This window comes from Clarias gariepinus, chromosome 7 (genome assembly GCF_024256425.1).
Source record: "Clarias gariepinus isolate MV-2021 ecotype Netherlands chromosome 7, CGAR_prim_01v2, whole genome shotgun sequence".
NCBI lineage: Eukaryota > Metazoa > Chordata > Actinopteri > Siluriformes > Clariidae > Clarias > Clarias gariepinus.
The window spans coordinates 23,410,183-23,422,053 of record NC_071106.1 but is presented as its reverse complement, the minus strand read 5'-3'; the positions used below and the strand labels follow the sequence as shown (position 1 = coordinate 23,422,053).

At 37.9% G+C, this 11,871-nt stretch overlaps 1 protein-coding gene across 2 annotated transcripts in view; it reads right to left on the bottom strand.

Moving 5' to 3' along the window:
• Nucleotides 1-2,481: 2,481 nt before the first annotated feature.
• The window catches only part of alpk3a (alpha-kinase 3a), a 49,164-nt gene continuing 39,774 nt past the window's right edge, over nt 2,482-11,871 (bottom strand). For both annotated transcript variants that reach the window (XM_053500452.1, XM_053500453.1), the window contains 3 exons: nt 4,529-4,746; nt 4,021-4,069; nt 2,482-3,935 (listed from right to left, as the gene is read on the bottom strand). In XM_053500452.1, coding sequence (XP_053356427.1) covers nt 3,596-3,935; nt 4,021-4,069; nt 4,529-4,746 — 607 coding nt within the window. In that variant the 3' untranslated portion in view covers nt 2,482-3,595. The remainder of the gene's footprint in view (nt 3,936-4,020; nt 4,070-4,528; nt 4,747-11,871) is intronic.

Here is an 11,871-nt window from a genome sequence, read left to right as displayed (position 1 = left end):
TTTCACTGTAATGTTTACGTGACAAATAAAGGCTTAACTTAAAAAAAAAAAAAACTGGCTTAACTTAATTTGTGAAAGCATGTCAAGATAAACTTGATTGGGTCAGATGGTGTCCAGCATGTGTGTCTACAACCTGGTGAAGAGTACAAAGATAGTTGTGTCTTGCCTACAGTTAAGCATGGTGTTAGTAGCTTGATGGTCTGGGGCTGCATGAGTGCTGCTGGTACTGGGGACTGTGACTCAATGAGAGAAACATGGATTTCAGCATGAACTGTGACGTTCTAAAGCAGAACATGATGCCCTCCCTTAAAAAACTGGGCCAAACAGCAGTTTTCTAACATGATAACAACCCCAAACACACTGCCAAGATGACAACTGCCTTGCTGAGGAAGCTAAAGGTTAAGGTTATTAAGTATGTCTCCAGATTTGAGCACCTGTGGAGCATTCTCAAGCAGAAGGTGGCGAAGTGCTATGTGTCTAACATCCAGCAGCTCCATGATATCATTATGGCGGCGTGAAAGAGGATCCCAGGTAAATCTTTGGTGAATTCCATGCCCAGGAGAATTAAGGATGTGCTGTATAACAATGGTGCTCACACAAAATATTGTCACTTTGGACACAGTTTTGACATGTTCTCTTAAGGTGCATAAAGTTTTATTGCCAGTTTTTAAAATAAAATCTGCATGTTGAGGTGTTGTTAGAAGACAGTAAATTTGTACTGCTATACAAGCTGCACATTCACTACTCTAAAGTATATTACATTTTCATTTCTATAGCATTGTCCCATGAGAACAAATAATAAAGTGGTTCCTGAAATGTGAGGGGTGTACTCACTTTTGTGAGATGCAGTACTGATATATACATGTCAGGCCACTGGCAACAACAAATAGAAACAAGCCCATGAGTATAAGAGAAACAAACTACAACACCCAGCATACATGCTCTGGTTCACCTGAGTACTAATCAGACACACCTGTTTGCTATGAGCAGCAGATATAAATGGAACTGCATTATTGACTGTGTTTTCTGTGTATGACCATGCTTTAATTTCTGATTTGGAGTTTGAATTTGCCCTAGTTCATGTTGTTAGTAGATCGACCTACCCCTGCCTGTTTACTGACCTCAGTTTATGATTATCTGTTTGTTTTTAATTGCAGTGTTTACCTTCTAAGTAAACCTTAGGCCTTACCTGCAATTCTGGTGCCATCATATCCATAACAATATATCAATACTCACACACACCCACATACACACACACACACTACCATTGTTGTTCTTCTTCTTTTTATTATTATTATTATTATTTTCAACATTGCACATAAATACTGAAGACATCCAAATTATGAAAAAACATGTATAAGATTATATAGTTATAAAATTTGTAAACAATTATGTAGTAAACAAAAGGCAATAAATATTACAAATTCACTTTTGACAAGGCACAACTGTGAATTGAAATTTATTTAATTAAATTAAATGACAATGGTTATTGTCACAAAGCAGCTTTACAGGATCAAAATTAAATTTTGGAAATGTGTATGAAATGTGAGAGAATGTACATGAATCAAATAATTCCAGGTGAGTAAGTTGTGAATTTTAGAAGGGACTGCCATGAGTGTGCCAACCTGTTGTCAAAGCTAATGTAGCTACTTTGGACAACCTAAAACATAAAACATATTCTGAGTTGTTTTATTATATAATTCCATCTGTGTTGTTTCATAGTTTGGATATTTTCAGTATTATTGAACAATGTTTTTAAAATAAAAACAGTGAACACTCAGATAAACAAGTGATTCTTGGTTTATGAGTACCAAATATAATCAAGTATCATGTGACACGCATTCGCTTCTTATTTTGGTGCAGAGAGTAACGTGATCACAACTACAGTAAGCCAATGTATTTTTTCTAAAACATCTTTTATTTTGTGTTTGTATTTCTGTGTGCTTGGGCAGAGTGAGTATGTATGCCCGAGTAGGTGTGTCCACTACACAGAAATGGGGAAAAGTCTTTCAGTGTTACACACTCACGAATACTGGGTAGGGACTTACTTTCTTAAAACTCTTAATAAAGCCTCAATTCTTTATGACATAAATTCCACATGATGCTGGAAGCATTCCCTTGAGATTCAGATTCATGGTGGCATGATTGCATCATGCAATTGCTGCAAAAATAATTTTAGGTACACTTTCATACTATTCATTTTCCATTCTACCACTGCTGAATGTAGCTAAAAGATTAAAGCAAATTGTGGCCATAAAAGGATGCACATGTTTAGCAACAGTACTTAAATGGGCTGTAAAAGTAATAATTTTGGTATGCCATAAAAGCATTCCCTAAGCCATTACACTTGCACCACCAGACTAGATTTTTGACACACAACAGTTTTAGTCTATGTTGTTAGTAGCAAATTCTGACGCCTCTGTTTCAACACATTCTCAATAATCTATAGAGAGTGTTTATGTGTTGTGTTGTGTGTGTGTGTGTGTGTGTGTGTGTGTGTGTGTGTGTATATATATATATATATATATATATATATATATAGAGAGAGAGAGAGAGAGAGAGAGAGAGAAAGAGAGAGAGAGAGAGTTGTATGTGCTATATATATTCAAATGATAGTCCTAAGTCTAGAACTGTAAACATATTAATCCAGTAAATGAAAAACTGGAATTAAAAACTACAACTTGCAATCAAACTGCTGATCGCTTATGCTTTTTATTTTTGATTGACGTTTATGTTTCTGCTTTTCTTTTACTTATTAGTTTGGGTTAGTTTACCATATGCTAATGGAAATATTATAAGGCTAAAAATTATTTAAGGTATAAGGCTTATGCTTTTATACATTAAATTGACTCTTGTTTAATTTGGCACCCACAATCATGACTGGTCAAAATCACTTAGAACACATTCTTTTCTCATTTTAATGTTTGATGTAAACATTATCCAAAGCTTATGGTCTACATGGCAAGATTAAAGGGCATTGCATTGTTCCATTTGATTGGCTGATTAGATAACTGCGGAAATTGGTACATGTACAGGCATTCCTAATAAAATGTCTAGTGAGTTATAAAAGATTCACATATGCCCTCTGAACCACTACACCTGATTCACAAAATATAATGTAGTGTTCTGTTTTACACAAAACTACATTATATTTTGTATGATGTTTCTGTTCACCACTATTTTATTAGATTTTTTATGATAAGGACACAACTTATCATACTTGCTATTATTGTTTATTTTGATACTGATTTTCATTATTGAAATTAACTGAAATTAAAGTGCCCTTCTGGTTACTTTAAAATTTACACACATTGACCACAATAAAATTTAATTGTAAAAACACATTAAATCAAAATTGGTGATTAATGCAAGTATCAGTGGAATTATGCAGGCTTGCTTTACAGATGAACCACTTTTATAAATATTTATTTCGCTACCCAGCTACAGATAAACACTGAAAGGGTCAATTTTGGCCACCCTAATTTAGAGCAATAGGACTAAGAAAAGATTAAAAGTAAAAAAAAAAAAAAACATGAAAGAGAATACTCTGATGGCTTCTTAATTTTTTTTCCCAGTAAAAAATATTTATCTCATTTCAGACCGATTTGGAAATCTCCATTGTTCTATGTTTGGTAGTAGGGTTGTTCTTCCCATCTTCAACAGTCTTTTTGGCTATCTTAGGACTAGAATTGACCTTCTTGCCTGTTTGAGGGCTACTGGAGCCTTTCTTCAGAAGCTGTGGGCTGGATGAATCAGCAAGACCCACCTTACGAGCCATCAAAGGACTCCTGGATGTCTTTAACTTTGACTGCTGAAAAGAATCCATGGTCATCAGAGCCCTCAGGCCCAGCAACCCACAGTAATAGTTGCACTGATGTTGGATGACAAATTGTTCCAATATCTTTGGAGAGCTTTCATCTGTGAGACTCTGATAGCTGTAGATGAATAATTATATGAAAGTCATAATACATCCTGAACATGCCATAAAATATGATAATATAATACAATATATTGACAAACCCTTTGGACTTGGTGGCAATCTTAACATTTGTGATCTTTGTGTCCATACCTGAAACACACACACATATATATATATATATATATACATTTGTGTGCAATTGCAGCCATTTTAAACTGTGCAATATGACCCTCGTGCAATTGACTGCAATGGAAACTATGCAAGAAGATTTTAAACTTTATTACCCTAGTGCAACGATTGTATTGTTTTTCTTTGGTATTTATTTACTGTACTGTCCCTACTTTATACTTGCACAGTTTTCTTTGCCGCTGTAAAAAAAAAAACCTCACCACTGTGGGACGAATGAAGGAATATTTTATCTTGATAAAATGGTAAAATAATTTTCAACATTGAATTAAACACATGCACTTAAAAAGATATACAACCCAATTTAGCCAATAAGATATACACAAGAATATTAGGACATGGTATCTATATGGTTAAAAATATTTTCTGCAGTAAGGTAGATCCTCATCTCCATGAAATAATGAATCGTAAAATATACTTAACCTTCTAGCTGGGTAACCAGTAGATTGCCATTTGTCCACTGATAGATCCAGTGCTGAAATGTACAACATTTTTGTTCCACTTCAGTTGTGGTTCGTACAATCAGTCTCCCCGTGCTGTCCATTGTGCAGTATTTCAAGTACAACCCCTTTAAATCAGCCTCCATTGTTGCATATGGGATGGTGTTGGCAGGCCGGTAGATCAAATATAAGGGAAGCACTCTATTTTTCCAGAACAAGGACATAAAATTAGTGGGTTTCTTTTTTCCACTCTATAATTATATAATTATATAATTATATATTATATATTTGGCCACTGTGATGAAACATTGGTACCTCAGTAGACTTATGCAATTATCTAATTGTTCAACTGTGTGGCAACAGTGTAGTGTCATGCAGAGGCAGATCCTTTCCATACTCTTTCACACTTTTCACTGTTCAGGAGCATTTTCCCAACAGATTTTAGGCTGCACTCAAATTAAATCTCATACATCATATTATACTTATACTGTTTTTATTTATTTGTTTATTGTCTGGTGCTTCATTTATTTTCTGTATTGGTACCTACAGAAGTGACTGAAATTTGTATATAAAACATTATTATTATTATTATTATTATTATTATTAACTGGACACCAAACATAAGCTCCATTTCCAGGAGAGCCCAACAGAGCCTGCATGGTTTTTGTTCCTGTCATGTAGTCCCTGTTTTTATCACTATTTGCTGTACTTTTCTCTTTCTCCTAGTACCACAGCTTATTCTTTAAACAGCTAGTGGGTAACAAGTGGGTAACAGCATAGTGGCATAATCATGCAGCTAAACCTAATGATAAGACATGCTGCCAGAAACATCACCCTTTTCCCAGTGTCCAAAAGGTTTGCTCTCCTTTGTGAGGAACATGCTAAGCAACCTGAAATTCTCCTCCAGTGCCCCACAATAGGGAAACAATCACAAACAAAACCTCTTTACTTTTACCCTTAACTTTGCTCAGTTTTTACATTAAGACAGTTATAAAAACTAATAATTTATAATAACATGAAACATGAGGAGACGAGCGATGCTGTTGCATGTGAGAATTTTCTCTTGATGATTGTAAGCCATCTGACCAAAAAATTTTAAGACAAACCCCCTCTCTTAGAGCACAAATAGGCAAAAGTGGTATGTGAAAATATTTTTGTTAATTTCTCTGTTTAATGTTGTATGCATCTTATTTGTATAATTGAACGTGTAACTGATTTCTGATAAATATTTGTCCTGTTTATTTAGTTCTACTGTGTTAATGAGCAAATTAAACATCTGTGAAAAGAACCTCAGCCTTCCTGTTGTGACTAAGGGCAGCATATATGACCTTAATTCCTTTTACACTTGGTTTGTGACTAGCAATAGTACCTAGCTACATACAATACTCTCCCAACTTAAATCTGTCTTGGCATGAAAAAGAAAAAAACAAAGACATCATCTGATCCAGACATCTGTGGCCACAGAATGTAACAACCTTTAATAGAACCAGAATATATGACCCATCCTTGCCTCTACTCCCAGTCAAATTTAGCATTAATTAAATTGATTAATTAAGGCCGAAAATGTTGAGGCCGAAATGTTTTTATATAAGGGTATGAAATTTACAGTTATGACTTAAATTATGTTAAAATAAGGGATTTGGGTATCATTCTCTTTGAGAACAAGTGATAATAAACAGCAAGTAGCGAAAACCACAAGTAGAAATTAAAATGTTCACAGCAGTAGAGTCTGGATCTAAGGAGTTTAAAATATTTCTATTGACCTATAAAGCACTGAATGGTCTTGGCACATATTACCTGAGTAAACTTCTGGTATTTTATGATCTTTCATGAATACTTCATTCAAAAGGTGCAGGCAGGGTATTGGATTGTACTGAGTAAAATAAATATTTCAGCAGGTGGCTTTTCCTAACAAAATTACATTTATAAAATAATTAGTATTTAGGACTCTGCCACAATCTAGGCAAATTTTTTATTTATTTTTTTTGTGAATAGTATTTCCGTAGATGAAGGGAGCAGATCTGGGGACTCCCTTTTAATTATGCTTTCATATCTAGTCCTGCCATAATCACTGCCTGTATTCTGCACAAAATATACCGAACATTACCGAACACTTTTTCTCTCCGCTTCTTTGAGTAAATGCTAGGAGTAAGTGAGCAGAGCAAGTGTGAGTATGACTGCAAGTGTGTTTGTTTTTTCTCTCAAACTTTTTTAAAACGTTTGTTTTAAAAATAGTCTATTATCATAGTACAATGAGGACACCAAAAATCCCTGAATTAGAGGAAGCAGCGTTTCGGGTGTCAACACCAGCATTTTACTGGGGAGTCCCTAATGCAGCACCATGTATTCCAGCATCAATAACCATTAGAAGTTTAAAAAAGTTTACTTTTTGCAGGATTTTTTAAATTAAAGGAAGATTTGATATTGGACAGAAATTGTTGAGATTATGAGGGTTAGCGCCTTTTAACAAGTTATTGCAACTGTTTTTAGAGATGATGAAACAAACAAATAAAAACAAATAAACGAGGAGTGAATAATAAAAGTTACAGTATGAAAGAGGTGAGTGAGGGCATACAGGCTTTTACCAGCTAAACTGGCAGTGGATTGAGGTGATGTGAGGAAGATTTAAAATGAAGTATACAATTTTTATATTTTAAATTCAGTGGGGAGTTTAAAGGATAGAGAACAGGAAAAAGAAGTATCAGTAAGGAAGTTGATGGTAAAGCTATAATTATTTTATGAAGAGGCTAGTTGTTGATAAATATTAATAAATTTGAAAGGAATCACTCTGAGCAGTGCAATGCACATGGTTTCAAGATAAGGTTTACCATGGAAAACAAGAATTTAGTTTGCCTTCATCAGAAGTAGCTTAGTGTAATATGCAGGTATAGAGACTAACAAGCCATCTCAAATGGAGACGTGAATCTGTCACCTTCCAGCAAAACGGTACCCTGCTGATAACATTATCTCTCTCAGTGGTGTAAAGCAGCTGAAAACGTGACCTGGTCAAAAGAGGAAATCCAGATGGCTTTCACCAACCCCGACCTGAATGATGCAAATCAGCAAGCCATTGAACGAGGAAGAGACAGTTCAGGACATCAGCAAATAAGGAAAGAAACGGTTACACGGCTCAGGTGGTGTAAATCTGCAAAGAAAAACTCCCTTGCACAAAAGAGAAGCATTTCATATCCTTACTCGTGGATTACAGTAACTTTGGATATGGTGTGGATTACAGTAACTTTCACAACCCCCCTGGCAAGTTGCTGACCCTGAGAATGCATTTCGTGCTTCACCATTCCCCAGAACAGACAACATACAATGCTTTAGGGATATGTAGAATGTTAAAGTTAAAGTATGCCAGTAGGGCAAATATAAAATTACATGTATGCTCATATAGAATGTGTGATACCTTTGTGTTGTGTTCAACATGTTCATAATAAACTTAAGTAGTGTAATCATCCTGTATAGCCCCTGCTATAGATAAAGGTATGAATGGGTATGCAAGACATGGGATGTTTGGTATCAAATGAACGCTCTGTGTATTCAATGAACGTTGATGTGCAATGAAGAGGCCCATAGCAGAATTCCCAGAGCGCCATCATTGGTAACCTGGCAACCAACACGCCTCCGAGGGCATTCCCTAAAGACGTCATCTCAATCCAGCGCACCAACCAATTAAAAACGGCATGATTCCCTTTACTGAAGGCGATCCAACGAGAACTCTCACGTAACTAAAGATACACTAAATCAAGTCAAGTCAGATAGTCAAGTAGGCTTTTATTGTCATTTCAAACATTTACAGTTTAGTACACGATGAAACAAAACAGCGTTCCTCCAGGACCAAGGTGCTACATACTGTACGACATAAAGTTACAACGTAAATTAATAAAAACTGACTAGCTAACTAACTAAGAAGAGACAAAAAAGTATACGTGCAAATGTGCAGATAAAAGTGACAACATAACATATGTTTCAATGCTCTGTGGTAGTAATTTGAGGTAGTGCAATGAGAAACAGTAAACATTTACCTGTAGATAGCAGTAGAAAATAGTTTTTGTGCAAATAACAAATATTGTGCAAAAAAGCAATTTCAGGTTGGTATGTTTGTTGATCAGTGTGTGTGTGTGCGTGTGCGTGTGAGTTTGTGTGTGTGTTTACTAGTCCACGCCCTTTGTGTTGAGGAGACGGATGGCGTGTGGATAAAAGCTGTTGCACAGTCTGGATGTGCCCGAATGCTTCGGTACCTTTTTCCAGATGGCAGGAGGGTGAAGAGTGAGTGTGAGTGGTGTGTCCGGTCAGCCACAATGCTGGTGGCTTTGCGGATGCAACGTGTGGTGGAGAGAGACCCCGATGATCTTCTCAGCTGTCCTCACTATCCGCTGTAGGGTCTTGCGTTCTGATATGGCACAATTCCCAAACCAGATTGTGATCAGCTGCTCAGGATGTTCTCGATATAGAAGCTGGTGAGGATTGGTGGTGGAAGCTGGGCCTTCCCTCAGCCTTCTCAGGAAGAAAAGACATTGGTGGTCTTTCTTGTGCAGAGAGCTGGTGTTGAGGGACCAGGTGAGGTTCTCCTCCAGGTGGACACCCAGGAATTTTGTGCTCTTGACGATTTCCACGGAAGAGCCGTCGGTGCTGAGCGGGAAGTATTCGCTCCTTGTCCTCCTCAATTCAACAACCATCTCTTTTGTCTTATCGACGTTCAGAGTCAGGCTGTTGTCTTTACACCAATCCGTTAGGCTCCGCACTTCTGTACGCTGACTCAATGTTCTTGCTGAGGAGACCCACCAGGGTCGTGTCATCAGCAAACTTGATAATTTGATTGGAGCTGTGTGTCACTACACAATCATAAGTCAGCAGCGTGAACAGCAGGGAACTGAATACACTGCCCTGGGGGCCCCAGTGCTCAGTGTGGTGGTGCTAGAGGTATAGTTTCCAATCCGCACTGCCTGAGGTCAGAAAGTCCAGGATCCAGTTACAGAGAGAGGTGTTCAGGCCCAATAGACTCAGCTTCCCAATTAGGTGCTGGGGGATAATTGTATTAAGTGCTGAACTAAAATCTGTACAGCATTCTGACGTAAGTGTCCTTTTTGTCAAGGTGAGTCAGTGCCAGGTGATGTGTGGTGGAGATGGCGTCATCTGTCGAACTGTTTGAACGATACGCAAACTGGAGTGGGTCCAGTGAGGGGGGGCAGCAGGGTCTTGATGTGTCTCATGACGAGCTGCTCGAAGCACTTCATGATAGTGGGTGTGAGTGCAACAGGGCGGTAGTTATTAAGACAGGACACAGAAGGCTCTTTTGGCACGAGGACGATGGTGGTAGACTTAAAGCATGTGAAAACGACGGTGCTGCTCAGAAAGATGTTCGTGAGAACATCTGTCAGCTGTTCAGCACATTCTCTAAGCACTCTGCCTGGGATGTTGTCTGGTCCAGCAGCTTTACGTGGGTTAACTTTACGTTGAGTTTTCCTCACATCAGCTATTGTGAGACACAACACTTGGATCCAGTGTGTTATACCCTCTTGTTGCAAAGTCCACATACAATTGGAATTTAGGAAGCCCTGATTTAAGATTTGCATGGTTGAAATATCCAGCGACGGGGTGTGTCTTCTGCAGATTGTTGATCCTTGCAAACAGTTCACAGAGCACTTCCTTAACATTAGCGTTAGGTGGATTGTACACTCCGATAATGAAAACGGTGGTGAATTCCCGTGGTAAATAAAAAGGTCTAAATCTTAAAGTCACAATCTCCAGCAACAATGATGAAAAGTTAGAAACTAGCACAGAGTTTTTAAACCATTTCGTGTTGATGTAAACACACAAGCCACCGCCGCGAGGTGTTTTGTTTTTAGCCTAGCACAGACTCCCGTCCGCTTGCCGCGTTTCTGCTTCCTCGTGCAGCGCTTACGATGCTCCCCCCTTCGGCCACCGGCATCATGCAACGCCGAGGACTGAAGGCCTGGTTCCCAAAGCAAACCGAGGTCGCGTATCTTCTCACGCAGCTCATCTTGAATGGATTTTACCGAGTTATTGAGTTGTAAAAGGGTCTGGGGTGGTAACATCATTTGCGCCGATGTCCATATACTGAGTAAACACTACAAACACAAAGTAAACAAAGTAGCACTATTTGGCTCCATAGCGGCCGCTGCGTGCTACCACATCCATCTTGGATCCCCACTAAATTTTATTTAGCTTAAACAAATGAACCCGAATCCTTGTACAGGAAAAAAAAAAACGTGTTTTTCAGGTTCCAAGACCCTGTCACCCTGTACAGGATACAGGGTATAGAAGATGAATGAATAAATGAATGAGACTAATTTATGATCATATATAGGCAACTCAAATGCAGCACAATTAAATGGTGTAACACCTGAGCAACCAACAGGGTCAAAGGTCTTGCTATTTGAGTGAGTCAGGAATCAACAAATTGTTGTAGATTAAGTAAAATAAAGTTAGAAGAAAGTGTACACTGAAAGGTAAAAAATGCAGATTCAGTTAAATTATAACTGTTTTATAATATTTAGTTCAAATATATCACGATATTTCAATGGTCAGTATATAATAGTAAGTGTAGTTTTTGTTGAACCACTGATGTCAACAGATTTGAGGGGCAGAAATAGACAGTACAATGTCTTTCGGGACTACAGCTGAGGAGCCTGAAATATAAGATAGTCACGTTTGGAGCAATATATCTCCATATTCCAAAAAATCTTATAGAATTTTGAGTTCAATATAAAATCAGCTGAATAGAACCTTCATTTAGCAACTAAATCCAGAGAGTTGTTGTTACACCTGTACCACCACGGTCCCGGGGAATAAGATCTGGTTCTCCGGTTTACTCAGCCGCAGCTTTGTCTCCCCCTAGTGTGTCTACATTGGTATATGTCTCCCGAAAACACTAAATCAAGTTCAACTGTGTCTTTTTCCGTGTGTCTATTTAAACCAGCCGAACCCGTAGATGCCTGTCCGTGCACTGTGATTTTTGTTGGCCTGAAAGGGGTTTTAATCTCCACTGTCTCTTGTTTTTCTCAGGACTGAAAGGTGTCTGCAGGGGCGAGGTCGGATTTGTACCACATCTGAACGAATTTGAGTTCGTAGCTGAGGAGCACTTAGCCCTTTCGTTATCCAGCAACTCTGGTTGTGATTTTCTTTTAACTCGTTTTTTTTTCTATGAATCCGACCACCTGCAGCCCCAGTCTGAGGAGTTCTCTGAACGCCTTGATTATTTTGTCTTGTTTAAACTATTGAACTTAAATAAATACTCGTTGAAATCACTTCCTGCATTTGCGTCTGTCTCCAAGCACAGGAAATCATGACAGGTGTTTT